Raw genomic sequence first — 15,049 nt, 5'->3', positions numbered from 1 at the left:
GGGGATCAAGAGTTTGTGTACAAAATTCATGGCGATCCGTCCAGTGGTTGTTGAGATATTTCAGCCTGAACAGACATGTTCATCCCTGTAGGATGTCTAAAAAAAATGTAATCCGGGCAATCCTCCAAAACATGTTTAGTCGTATACACACATCATTTTTACTAAATAGATGCTGCACATAGACAAAGACGTAGCACATACATATATACATGGAGCTGTAAATGTCTCCTCTATCTCCTGCTCATCCTCCACCTATCGCTCTGCTGCTCCACCCGCTCACCCTCTCGCTCTCTCTGCTGTAAGTGAATATGGGTCACATCACGTACTGCCTCTCTCGCTCTCCTCCCAGGGGTGTGTGAGTATAGCAGGTAACAGAGAAGAGGCACGAGCGCGCTGTGCTGCTCAGCCGCTTCATCGCAGCACTGCGATACGGAGTCTTCTGACGTCCCACAGGGCTCGGGAGGAGACGAAATGGAGCACGCAGTAAAAAACTTTGGATTGTGCTTCAGCTGCACTGACTCACGCAGTTAAAGCTGTGCTGCAGGTCTGTGAGCTACAGTCATAAAACAAACCTGATTTATTCACACTGTAGGGGTTTTACAACCCCTTACAGTAGCGTTTTTAAATTAACTTGTGATGCAACAAGCTTGTGAACCGAGTCTTTTGCATATGTTCAGTGATTCTATTGATCTCAGAATAATAATGGTTTGGTAATTCAAGTCAATTAATGGGAAATCATCGTGGATACTAATGTTATTGTTTTTGTTAAAGGTATACTCTGCAGGAGTTTCCTGAAAACAATGTATAGTATAGTAAAAGTTGTTCCTTGTGCCTAAACCTAACAAGATCATAAGCTCAGCTTTTCACAATATAAAGGAGAAAACTGAACCTAAAGAAACTCGAGTGCAACATAAAGAAATGTAGTTTCATCATGTCTCAACAATATTTGTGAAAAATAAAGTGCCAACATTGATTCTGGTGATTGGGTTGTTCTGTATCGCTTTCACTCTCCTCCATGTTTGTTTGTAAACTGACATCTTCCAGAGCAAATGAAACATGAGCTTGCAGTCTGTCTGGTTCCCAGGATAGTTTGTTTGATTCAAAGGCTTCATTGTCATATGCAGAAATAAACACATCATCAGTTGAATTCTTAGTTCACAATGTCTCTGCCTAGTGCTGCAATTGACCCATTTACAAATGGACAAATATAATATAATAATATGAAACAATCAGTGTTTTTCTATTATCACATGATAAGATATGTATCATCATATACCCCAAAACATACCGCTGAAAGTATTTAAAAAGTAACAAAATGTACAAAGTTAGAATGATTTAGACCTGGAGAATAATCCCAAGATTGTGCGTGCTAGTCTGGTTTAAATGTTTTATTTCTGCCAAATAAGTATTGTGTGAGAATCACAAGATGCTGACTCAACATTGTTCTGTTCTGTAGCAAGAAAGAACAGCTCAGTCATTTATTTTCATAAACATCTTCATTTGATCAGCCATGGTGGTCTTGGCTTCAGGGCTGCAGTAATCACATTAACACGCTGGCCTGTGGCAAATCGGTAGAAAATGAATCCTACTGACAACCAGAATGTGTTTTTAAAAGGGTTTATCAAAAAATACATCTTCTTCTGATCATTGCCACTTTCACAGTTGTCAATAGCTGCTGCTCTTTTTTCAGATCACTTTTTTCTGCCGCTGCCTCAACTGCCTGGAGCTGAAAATAATTTTCACTTTTAAATAGTGCCCCTGCTTGTCGAGGACACTTTGTCAGGCACTCCATCACATCTTAAATGGGCCTTAAGAGTGATAGTTTTGATGCTGCTGGAGTTAAAAAAAAAAAATCAAGTGTTTATATCTTAATTTTCCTGCAGCCCAGAGGAACGTTTCTATCAGAAGAAGTGAAGTGTGATGGAGGACGGTCATCTGTGTTCAGATCATAATAAAATGAAAACTGAGGAAACAAAGGATATCCAGATAATGGCTCCTCATTGTTGAAATGGGTGTTTCTGTGGATCTGAGCTGTTTAGCCAAAATTTGTGGCTCTTCCAACACTAGAAACAAGCCCAACAAGACATTAATCTGTGATGTTGTCTCGTAGCTCTGCTTGGAGCTGTCTGACTGATAATGAATCGACTCTCTGGTCACTTACAGGATTCGAGCCGATTTTCTGGGTATTAAGATTTATTTCCTGGTTCGAACTAATTTAGGTAGAAAGCTCAATTAAATGTTTCGGGTGCACAAAGTCTTCCCTAATCCATTTTGTCTGGCTGAACAGGGGATCACATGTTCAGTCAGTGAATGAAGGCTGAACCAGTGAAGTGAAGTGATCTTCACTGAGACTGCTTTCATTCAGTGATCCTCAGGCTCTCTTGAGAATAAGATGGCAAAGGACAGGCATACAGGGAGTCTATAACATAAATGCTGTAGTATTTACCACAATCTTTAGTCCTTTATAGCATATTCTTCATCCTAAGTGATTCTGTTCCCTGTGGCTAGTAGACTGCACACGCATTGATGCACTGAATATGAAAGACACCAGCTCTCATGCTGCAGGATGCTGCTTTTGTTCTGATAGGTTGTGTAGGATTGTGTGTGCTGCTTTGAAAATGGCAGTTTGGGATGAGATTATGCTGTTAATCACTAAGAACACATTTTGGAAGAAGACATACAGAGCACATACTGTATATGTTGTGTTGATGACGCTGTTGAGTGTCTCCTTTCCGTACTGTATTGAAAATAAATTCCACTGGGGTCATTCTAGTGGCCCTAGGACTGTGACGTAGGGAGGAGGTCATGGTGGATACATGCAGTAGGTTCAAATATTGCCAGACATTTGCTTCCTTGTTGAAATTTATAACTTCAGTCCTCCAAGCGTTCCAGGTGCACGACAGCAAACGTTAACATAAAACTTGGCTGACCGTTACAAAATGACGTCTCTTTGGGCAAGCGTAGACACACCGAACCCTCAGCTGTGCAGCATCCTTGCATATATAAACAAAACAGAGGAGGGAAAATGATGCATGAGATAAGAGACGCCTCTATACTTTCCATATTATGACAATTTTATACAACCGTATCTAAATATAATAATAATACAAATACATTCTACCCCTGCCATTGCTACCATTGTTGTGTAACATCGGAAAACTGCTCCGGGGGTAGTTGGAGTAGATTTGCCTAGAGCTTACAAGTAGGAAGTGTACTGTACTGTTTTGTAGGAGGTCGGAAATTTTTTAGCTCTAAGTTGACTGTAATGCAGCATTATCACACTATAAAATCATATTTTTCTATAAACTGATCAATCTACAGGTTGTTAAGTTAGAGTGAGAATAGTTTCAGACTAAAGCCCAGCTGTAAAGGTGGTGTGTTGCCGTTTAATGTCCTCGGCAGCTTCTGTAGTCTCATTTAGTCACTTGTTAGCAGCCGCCATTTAAAGCTAGTTAGTGCTTTTTAATTTAAATTTTGGGTCTTTACTGACGTATTTTATGTTGTACAACAAGACGTGAAAACATCTTAAGCTTGTGTTGACCACGGACCTTATTTCAGTCAGGAACACTCGTCACAGGAGTAACCATTTATTGCAACAAATGGAAATACAGTTGTGCTTGTTGCTGATGGCTCCACTCTTAATCTTTTTTGGAGTCACTGGCAATCAACCTATTCAGACGTTTAGGTAGGAGAATGCATTGGCACTTACAGCACCAGGCAGGGAGCCTCTAATGAACGATGTTACCGAGTTGCATCAGGGGAAAAGTGTGCACATACCATTAATCATCTAATATCAGATGCATTGGTTACCTGAAAAGTGTTGACAGGAAACAACAATGAGATGTTTGCTTTAATATCGTGTTTTGATTGTGAATAATTCAGTGCAGAGAAACAAATTAATCAACACATTAGTAAACATTTTCCTGCCTGGATACAAGCCTCCCATCTGCTCTTTGTCTCATTACCGTCTGACCCCAGGCTGTGTGTAACCAGTGATCATTTAGAGAACGAGCCATCATCACCTGAGGCATGGTCACTGGCAAAGTCAAGTATGAACCCTGAAAGCTTGTTATCCAGCAGCAGCATGGATCGCAGCACTTTGATTAACATTTTCTTGATGGAATTGTATCTGCGGTCTTTTACCACATATTTCTGTCTTCACTGGATGCAGTGGATTTGTCTTGTGATTTATTCTAATGAAATTGATCATAGGGGGAAAGTGGAGAGTGTGTTTCTGAAGTTCATATGCATAAAATCAGGAGTGGGGTTGCTTTCAAACATCACGTAACTATGCCTGTTATATATCTAGATAATGCCACGCTGGAATTTAGCATAATGTCCAGAAATCCTTCATTAGATTGCTCTCGCTGCCTTCCTGCTCCATCGCCAGCTTTATTGCTTTCCTTGCAGTTCTTCATGTTGCCAATAAATCATATTACGCTACCAAACCATCACATCAGACGGCAATAAATGAATGTTTAAACAGGGCAGGGCATTCTTCTTCAGTGATCAGCTAATGTAACACACACCATTTATTTTAATGTTACATGACACACAGGGGAATCAGATGGACCTCTAATTGCTAAATTCCTGCAAAAATATCAACTAAATATCAAACTATTCACGTTATTGTTGAGCATCATAGCGCTGACATTGCCACTCTAGCCATTTCTTGAAACCATTACAGGGAAGAATGATCTCTTCACAGCTATCTAAACTATATTAACATGATTAGCTAAAAACAGGCAGGCAGCCACTCACCTCCTAATGTTAGATTCAGGAGCTCAACTGGATTTTCCACCTCCTGTCCTGTACACTCACATTTCAATGTTTTTCCCAGTACACCCCTAACACGTAGCCCTACCCCTCCATTTTGCACGTCCACATCTAGGGGTAGTGTTTCCAGATTCTCGTTGGGTTAGAGGGGCATGGTGAAGTGTTAGGACTACATGGCCCTCCAAACAGGGATTTCTCAAGCCAACAGTCATGACAGCTGTCTGTCTTTTCAATGTATTATGTTCCTTTTCTTCATAAAAAGCATAAAACATTTGCTGATGTCTCAACTACCTAGCTCACTAATGTTACATTGTTATGGCTGACTTGTGCATGACAGTCCCAAATTTCACGTATATCAATGCCACATCCTCCTCTCTGATGGCATATGGTGCTTGAAATTTAAGTAAAGTCCAGCAGTGAAGTTACTGCACCTGGTCCCGCTCCTCTGATATCAGGAGGAGCACAGGGGTCAAGGGGTTCACTCAAACACTAGGGGTAGGGGTAAAACTTGGAAACAGGATTTGGCGGCGGCAGGCAATCCACCACGGAGCAAACTGCTGGGAAAAAAAATTGCCACAAAGGTCTGGATAGTGAATTGATACCCCACCCCAAATGTTCAGGACGAGGTGTCAAATGTTGGACAAGAGTCCTTGTACCTGTAGGTTGATTTGTATCTGTAGTTTTAATCTGTAGCTATAAACTTGGGATTGGCACATGCTGTGGTGTTCTGTGTCAACTATTTTCACACACAAGCAGAGATGACGTGCAACTTCAAACCTTTGTGTGCAGATTTTCTTCATGATCTACCACATTGGAAATTATTTGTACAAATCTTTTTTTATTTGTTCACATGATATCATGCACATCAACTCCTTCCCACAGTTTCAAAAATTAGATGATTACATCTATTTCTTCAGCTTTCTTTCAGTAGGCCTAATTCAAGCAATTGGATTCATTTGATCAGAACATTTTTACACGTTCACACATTTGAATGTATTCGTACAAAATGTTTTCACACATTCAGATATGGCAATACTTTTTAGTCCAGTTTCGCTTCCATATAAAACAAGGCTTCTTCTTCCTGTTCTTGTGATGTCTGTGTGGGCTGGGAGGGAATTAGCTGCTGGAACCACATGTGCTGGAACCACATGTGCTCTCACAGCGCTGGTGTTTCTGGTGTGCAGTCGATGGTGGGTGTGATTTCTGTGTTGGAGTTAACATTTGCGATATTGGTACGAATGCTGATGCTGTCAGACGCTTAACCATGAAACAGCCAGCTACCCAAACCTCTGAAAGCTTTCCTTTTTTAACATTAGTTTTCCTGAAAACATCCTGTGTTGGTGCTGACAGTCCTCCAGTCCTTTGACGGTGTGTGTTTGTTTATCCAGCGCAATATAAAGAATTTTGCACACCACAAACAAAATCAACAGGATGAAATACAACTTCCATTGTGAGTATAGAATAAGTATCTAGTGTATTACTCCCCTCTAGAGCCACATGCATACCTCTTCCCCACTGGATTGTGGAGTTGTTTTGTTTATCCTGGCTCATTAGTCGCTCTATTTTTAGGACATTGCAAAAAATGCCAGTTGCATCAAGTGATCCTGGCTGTCGCAGCAGGTTTTAAAAGCTATTTATGTACTTATTACATAATGATGTGGCAAATTGTATGTTTTCCTTTGCTTTGGGAAATATCCTTTCACAGAATTATGACGATGAGTCAACAAAGCTGATTAGGTAGCGTTCCTAACGTTTCATGGCCTCACGCTCAACCTCGGCGATGGATGCAGTTGTTGAATAAGCTTCTTTTCTATTCGTCTTGTCAGTCAATGAAAGTTGCATCGGATGAGAAAATGTTGAATTGGTGTGATCAGTGGTAATAAGACAACTGGAGATGTTTTTTCTTGTAATGATTTTGTTGATAGTATCAAAGTTGTGTTTTATCTTTTATCTTGTTAATTGTGTTGGTTACAGTATGGACCTAACCCTAACCCTTTACATTTTGTACATCTTTGAACCACATCTGTTTATGTTATCAAGAGCCAAAAGAAGTAAACCTCTCATTTTCAGAGTAATCTCTTTTTGAAGATAATGTGATTTCTTAATTGAAGCACGTTTTAATCTATGCACATGTAACAGCTTTGACTATTGTTGCAACACCACAGTTTACTTCTTTGAAATACTCACTCTCTCACTCTCTCTCTTTCTCTCTCTCTCTCTCTCTCACATACACACACACACAGACTCACACACACATATCGTTTCCATTTGTTTGCGTTGTGTGACAGTCAGCCTGTGATGTCTATCCACAGGATAATGCACTGGGCCAGGCGTATCGAGCAGGAGATTGACAGAGTCTTTCAGCACATCACTGGAGCTCAGCAGTTGAAAGGGGTGAGTGTGTAGCTCTCTTTTTATCGTATATACAGGTTCTTACTCATCACAGTGCTGCATTAACTCAATAAGAAATGCACCCGGCAGAGAGGTCAGTGTGCAAAAAAAAAGAAGACGCTGTGAATCCATTAAGTTTCAGAGCCAAAGCAAAGGAGGTGCCTGAAACATGAAACAATGAGAGTCTGGCTTGCATGAACCTCTTTGTTTCTTTTTTTCACTCAATTTATTGGGAACAGCCAATAACACAATGCTTTAGCTTTCCCTGGAGAGACACAAAACTCTTTGTAGTAGCTTTCATATTCATCAGTTTCCATCATGTATGCTCGGCTTTTGAGATACCAAAGCCAAATCTTGCTGGCACTTTGTGTGTTGTTTGCAATAATTATCAATCTTGCACACATTGCACGATTCAAGCGAGGGAGATGCCTGAACACACACCCACAGTGGTCTGATTTAGAATATCTATGTTTCATGAAGTCATGAGCTTAATAACACCTACATGCATGAATACTAATTCACATCTTTCATAATCTGATCATGTAATACCTGCGTTATTTTCTTGCTAGTATGGCAATTCACTTTCATGAATGCATTACTTTGTAGTCATGCACATGTATGTTTCATCAGATGCATTTTGAGTTTTTGTATTATACACATTAATGTGACTCATGGCTCTCTGCAGTAACCTGGTGTCTAACTGACACACCATGTACATGAGAAACCTGGTTTCATTTTAAAGGAAAAATAGCCTGGATTTTGAACATTTCGTCTGTAAAAAGGTAGCTTCTGTGAAAACTGTCACCACAGATCAGCCGCCAGGATAAAATGTTGGCAGTTAACGTTTCTGCGAACCACAGACACATTTACATTTGTGTCTGTCATAGGTTACGTACCATGTTGACATTTCTAGACTACTTGTCATATAACGTTTACGTTACATGTTTATTATGTGACTTCCATATCCTGAGGTAGAGGGGATGGTGGTGGAGTTACAGGCGAGAAAGCTGTCAAACCAGTGATCGCAGTTTAAGACTGCTTTCAACATTTATACGTGTGAAATCACTGGATATTTTTAATTAGACGTTGGGACAATTTTCAGCCACGTTTATGGTGACAAAAAGTGGATGTCTTTGACAAGAAGTCGGGACATCTGCAGCTGTGATTGTGAAGACACAACCAGGTGATTTTGACGAGACCTTGAGGCATCTCCAGCTGTGATTGTCGTGACCAAAACAGGTATTTTAAGTCTGATCTTTTTCGAACCCTAACCAATTGGTTTATGTGCCTAAACCTAACTAGACCATCAACACAGCATTGTGACAACATAAAATTGAAAATTGAATTGAATGGAACGTAAAGTTGCAACCTAAAGAAATTCCAAGTGTCAATGTGGTTTTCAGAAACGTACATTGTAACACACGTACACGCCAATATTCCTGGCGATTGGGTTGGTTACCAATGAGGTCAGTTGGTTGTCCTGAGAAACATGGGTATTGATAAAAGATGTCTGTGTTGACATTTTTAAAGGATAAGGTTAGGGATATCTTTCATAACAAAGCTTATGAAAAGGCTAAAACTAACACTGTTTTTGTACACGTCTCAACACTTTACATCTTCCCTGCTTTATCTTAATCTCAACTCCAAGTCCATTTGTTCCCTCTGAAGATGTTTATCTTTAAAACCAAATCCATTTTTGGAAAAGGATAAATAATTTGCAGAAGCTGGGCACTGTAGTTTTGAGCAAAGAGCATTTTTGGGACTGTTCTCAACCACAGATTTGGTTTGCTAGTATTACAGAGTAGTTCATGGACAACACTGGAACGTCATGGAACAGAGAGAAAGTATATCAGAATTGGGCTTCACAAGCAAAACTTGTTTGAAGAATCTATTCAGGGATCAGGGAAATAATCAGCATATTAATCAGTAATAAAAAGTAATTGTTGCATCTCTAAAATGAAACTGAACTAAGCTGTTTTGATGTTTGTGGCAGAAACTGAAAGTTGTAACCACTGACTGCATGCAACATACACTGCAGATACATGTCCAATCTCCTTTACCTGTAGTGTCCAATAAGTCGTCAGTGTTATTTAACATCCTCGCTGTAACAATTGGGGCAGCTGAGAATGAGGGGCTGTCCCTGATGAGTCAAATGCCAGAAACCAGGACAAGAGATCATCTGTAGGGGGCAAGAGAGCCCTGCTCAGTGGAGATGTGTGGGGGCGTTCCCTCAGCAGAGAGCAGCGGCACGTGTCCTCTCTGTTTGTGTCACAGCAGAGCAGATGGTCAGCCTGCAGCCTGCAGTAATGCCTTGATGTGAGACTCACTCGGTCATTCAATCCTCATTAATCCCTCCGTGCTCCTGAAACACTCTGTTAAAGAAATTGTTCTACTCTGCCTGGAGAGCTCAGTGCAATCTTGGAAATGCGTGTAATTTAAATTAAATGTCATTTTCGATTTCTCAACTTATAAAAAGCCAGATTTTACATTTGCATTTAATTTGATGGCCTCTGTGATACAGCCCAGCTCCACATCAGGTTTTCTTTTTACCTCTGAAACGGCTTCCTGCAGTTTGATAGGGATGTTTTTGATGGTGCTGTTTGTTAATTAAATCCCAAAGACAGAACTAATTTTGTTTGTTTTTTATTCCAAAGAAAGCTACCATTTCTTAACCTTGGAAATTGTTAAAGGCTGTTCTGATAAAGGTTTATTTTATCTACATCATATCCTTGGTGAGCATTATATCTTGAATCTGAATATATTCCACACAGGGCCGAGTTCTTCGCAGACAGCACGCGGCTCACAGAGACACCCTGTTCATTACTGCATGCTCCCATCTGTGCGGCCGGCGTGGGCCAAAAAGCAGCTGCTCAGTACACAACTTGAGGGATGTCTTGAAGTTCATTTTATGAAGTCCATTTTATAGGGAACGGCTGTCATACAGTATGTATGCAGGTTGGCCAAATGTATTCATCCAGGTCGGTGCCTGTCGTATTTTCATCTTCTGTCTGACAGCTTTCCTCATGAGGTAGAGCGTCTGATGGCCTGAAACCCACCAGACCGCAACTCATAGCTAGATACTGAGGATATCTTGTCCCCTGCATATCTGATGATGATGAACCTCTTGAACTCCACTTGGGTTCTGTGTGTGATAGTCTACAGCTGAAGACGATGTTTGTGTGGTTAGATATTTCAGGCAAAATCAAGACTATAACAAAAGGTGTTGTTTGTTTTTGGAGAGCTCTTGAATGTGGGTAAAGTTCATGTTTTTGCTCCTAAATGTGTAGAAAGGGGCAGTATTTCGTGCAAAAAGGTAGCAAACTTTCTCTACAGCACCTGATTTTGTTTTTATGCAGTTGTAAAGTTTTGAAGTAGAAAAAGTCACTCAGACGTTTGCTCATGCAGTTCAAATGTGTCGTCCCTCCAGTGTCGTTCCCTGGATGTCTCCCAATGACCCACAAAGGATCTCTGGAGTATGAAATCATAAGGAATACTTTGTGAGGCCACATTTCAGGTCCTCTGAAGTTGAACTGTGATGTGTTTCCATGTGAGGTCTAATTTAACTGCTGGTCCTCTGGAGAGGAGCATTAAGAGCAGAATCTGGGTGAATCCGGTCTGTTTAGATGGCAATAAGCTTCAGAGCAGAATGTAATGAAAAGGGGTAAACAGTTATTTTACCTTTCCTCAGAGTGAATCACACAGCAGACTGTGACTCAGCTGTATACATTAAAATAGATCTAGTCTTGTGGCTGAAATAGACTCTAAGCTTCCCATTTATTGTCATCTCTGAGGGAAATAAACCTCAATCTTCAGCTCCACTGGAAGACATTATTAGTGGAGGAAATGAAGCCAAATGTTTCACCGTCAACCGGCCAGCTCTGCAGTATTTTTTATGTGGTTTAAGCCTCATAATCATTCAAACTTTGTCTCTGTGTTGTCATGAGCTTTGAGTGTATTTTCACTCCAGGTTAAGGCACACTATTGCAGGATTTGTTGGTTGCAGTAAGCAAGAAAGATAATTGAGTCTCTCCTTCCCTGATCATCAAATACAAATGTCGGTGAGCTTAAAGGTCGACAGTGTCTACTGAGCTGGCATATGATGATGTCCAGGGTGAGACATTGTAATGGATGACAACATCTTTTTTGGGGGGATGGGGGGGCAACAATTATTTTCTTATTGTTCCTTCAATAATAAAAATAAAAAGCAGGACATGGAGACGTAACGTTAGTCTGCATGGACACATTACTTCTCTGCGTTCTCTGATAGGGGACGCCTTTTAAATCACAGTGTTACAACAGTAGAGGGGTAAGTAATCGATGAGTGTCAGCCTTCGGTGATGGATGATAGCATCGTCTACTACCACGACCCGAGTGAGCTACCAACCCAAAGCGTCTGTATTTAATGACCAGGGAACGTCCCAAACGCTGAGATAATAAAAAGAAAATGAGAAAATACAGGCAGACAGCAGGCCCACACTTCCAGTGGCTCACAAGTGATGACTGAGAGACTTTTCTATGAGTCTATACATTGTTTTTAGGGAACTCCTGCATAGTTTACCATTAATTAACATGTAGCAGGATGACATGTTGTTGTTCCTCTTCTTTGTGGGATTAAGATGATAACCTTAAATAAGTCAGTCTTGGCTCAGAGAATAAATACCACATGGTGTCTGACATTCCAGTTGCGTGATTCTTCAGTGAAAACTTTTTTTCAAAGACAAAAAGCGACATTGTGTGTGAGTAGACTGCATGCCAGGATCCATATTTAGATTTGAATTGAACACAAACACAACACACGACTTTTCTCCCCAGTGTCCTCAGTATTTGAATAGAAAAAAGGAATTGCTTTTACAAATTCATGAGTTTTGAATTATAAGGGTCTGTCTGCCTTCAGGGTTGTTCTGAGTGAATGTTGTCTTCACATTAAATTTTACGATTATTATTTTCAAATATCACACAGATAATGCCCACACCAATCAACTGCACTAATGGTAACACAGATTTATGTGAAGTCAGCATAGACAGTATGTCGAAGTTTGCATTTTGTCATTAGCAAGACATTAGGTCAGCAGAAACAGACACAATAGAATGACTGTGCAGCTGTTATCGCTCTTATGTTTTTAACTTTGTCCATTAAAAATTTACAGATATACAATGAAGAGAGACGACGGTTTAGTCTGGTGAGGAATCAGCCTCGGAAGATTGTGGAGAAGGTTGCTTCAGATATCGAGAAACTCCTGGCTAAGAAGCGCAAAGCCCTCGATGTGAGTATTTCTTGTGAAACACTGACTGTGATGTTTCATCTGCTGCTTATTTCTTCTTTTGTTTTTATAGTTCCAGTTAGTGTGATAATGACATTATATTATATCATATATCAGTTTTCTTCTTCCTCCTTGTTCACAGAAATCAGACATGTCATTGCACTCTCTCCTCTAATGTGAGTGTTTCTCTGTTCTCAACATTTTTAGAGGTTGGCCAGTGAAGCAGAGCGGCTCCAGCGAGAGCATCTATGGCAGGATGGAATAAAGGTAAAAAAATTATATTTTTTATGATATACGGTTAATATTATGTTTACTGTGGACAGCATCAAACTCAAAAACTTCCAATGGTCGGTTATGTTTTTTTGATCTTTTTATAAATTATACATGACCTTTTTGTTAATTTTGTAGGTAATAATGCATGGATCTTGATGAAAAAAATTAATAAAGGTGGCTGGTATCTATGAGTGAGTACTGGTGAGTTTAAATGATGGTTTAGCAGTTATGGGTGGTTTAAAGTTCAGAGGCTTTTGAGCTTTATATTGGATAGGCTTAATTAAATTAAAGGGGATTGTTGGGCCTTAGCGGAGGTATTCTAGTTTTCAGTCATGTCAAGACGATTATGAGTCCATGAACACGCTTTACAACAAATTCACACATGCAAGTCCTGCAAACCTGTGCCCACCACCGCACCAACAAACCTCGTGAACTGTTCTGTTACCTGCAGTTATCTCTGACTGGATTCTAGACCGGACTCGACCCTGAAATATAAGACCTGACGTGACCCATAATCAAATATAATCTCAGAGCTGCTGCTGGGTCCTGAAGGCAAAAGCTCAGGACGCAAAAGACTGTCAGGGTGCACAACAGCAAGAGGTTATAAATAAATGATAAAAATAAATAAAAAGACTGAGAGTGAGAGTGCAGATTGCGGAGGCAGAAACACCCCCCAGCCTTCAGTGGATTTTGTTCACTTGTTTTTCCTTCTACTCAGAACCAACTCCACGGCTGAAGATCACACTCCCCAATATCCTGCTTACTCTACTCACAGCTGGCACAGCGGGGATACCTTCATTAAATATTTAGATTGTTTGACAATGCACCAATCATAACTGGCCTTGTACGTTTCTCCAAACACTGACTAGAAAAATATTTCCATTTGATAAATGAAGACAGATTTGATGCAAATAGACTTTTTGTTTATCAGACTTAAACACATAAATGAGGCTTTGCAGATATGCAGGGGAGAGTCAGAACCACAGAGTTTGATTAATTAGCTTGTGTTAATTGTTTGCACTACTAACTTTTGGTTGTTGCGTGTTGTTCTATTGTGAGATGAATTCATTCTCTTCAGCCGCTGTGCCTCTGTTTCACCTGTTGCTGTGTTTAAAGGGGATGGAAGTAGCTCATGTGTCATAACTGGAGCTCACTCCAACTCAACCTGCTGATTCTGAATTCCTCTTAATAATGTATTCAGCCTCTCTTCCACTTTGCGCCCAGCTGTGCCTCTGTTGCGGCGACGCCTGTGGTCATCAAAATTGCAAAGAAGTTGCTGGTTATGTCCATTTGTGTTTGTGCCTGTAGATTTTGCTTCCATTCACGTCTGTGTCCTGTTTCAGAAAAATAGAGCCTCTAGGAAAAGAGCCTATGGTTTTTTTGTCTTCAGTGGATTTGACCCATATCACAGTTTAGTGTGGCAGTCGTTTTAAAAAGTGTAATGGAGGTGGAAAGCCAGTTTGACAAGTTTCAGTTTTGTCGGAATTATTGTTTCAATTCACAATCTTGGAGTCAAGCCATAAACGTACTCCATGTTTAAACTTATTCATTATAATACACTCTAAAATCTGAATAAGTGACTTTACTTTAAAAAATTGTTTGAGGAAACCAATTACTAGACTAATGATTTTTAAGTTATTCCAAACTGAGGTAATCTGTTTCCTGACTTTTTTAAAGTTAAGTCAGCTTATAATATTTACAGTTTTGGGGAGCTAGTTTGTTTTTTATGAAAAATACTGTTACTATTACTGTTATGGTTTAGCAAAAAGGATCCCAAATGCAGGACACAAAGGCAAGTTGTGAAACAAAAGGCTAAAATCCAAGGAACAAAGGGATGCAACAAAAGCAGGCTGATAAAAATCCAAGAAAAAACTAAAGAGAAATACAAAAACAAACTACAAAGCCACAGGGATTAACTATTGAAACCACAAAGAACAGGTGGGAAAAGACAAAGACAGGAAGTGTAAAGCAAAAATGACAAATAAGGAGTCTCTTTCAACATAAAACAGGAAATAGCAAAACTAAAAGCAAGGACCATGACAACAAAAGGCATTAATACATCTAGTGTAGATATGTGGCCAAAAGAGTTGGACAGGTTGACAAAACAAAAGTGAGTTTTGATTAAATAAAGCTAAAATCCAGAGACCAAAACTGATAAGAATTCAAGTACTTAAGAATTACAAAAACAAGGAATTAACTAATGAAACCCATTTGAAAACAGAAAGGCAGGTATAACAACAAAAAGCAAGCTTTAATAACAAAGCTAAGGTCTAAATACAAAATGCAAATACAAAAAAGTTGGCAACAAAACAGAAGGAGCAGAAACTAAATAAAACTAAATAAAGTAC

The 15,049-nt window shown here is 39.7% G+C and overlaps 1 protein-coding gene across 1 annotated transcript in view; it reads left to right on the top strand.

Annotated features, from left to right (window-relative positions):
- Positions 1–15,049, top strand: part of cacna2d2b (calcium channel, voltage-dependent, alpha 2/delta subunit 2b) — a 42,115-nt gene that overhangs the window by 3,663 nt on the left and 23,403 nt on the right. The window contains exons 2-4 of the mRNA XM_073468320.1: positions 7,089–7,170; positions 12,315–12,431; positions 12,636–12,695. Coding sequence (XP_073324421.1) covers positions 7,089–7,170; positions 12,315–12,431; positions 12,636–12,695 — 259 coding nt within the window. The remainder of the gene's footprint in view (positions 1–7,088; positions 7,171–12,314; positions 12,432–12,635; positions 12,696–15,049) is intronic.

This window comes from Pagrus major, chromosome 6 (genome assembly GCF_040436345.1).
Source record: "Pagrus major chromosome 6, Pma_NU_1.0".
Classification (NCBI taxonomy): domain Eukaryota; kingdom Metazoa; phylum Chordata; class Actinopteri; order Spariformes; family Sparidae; genus Pagrus; species Pagrus major.
The sequence above is the reverse complement of the archived record's forward strand: the minus strand, read 5'-3'. Positions and strand labels throughout refer to the sequence as shown.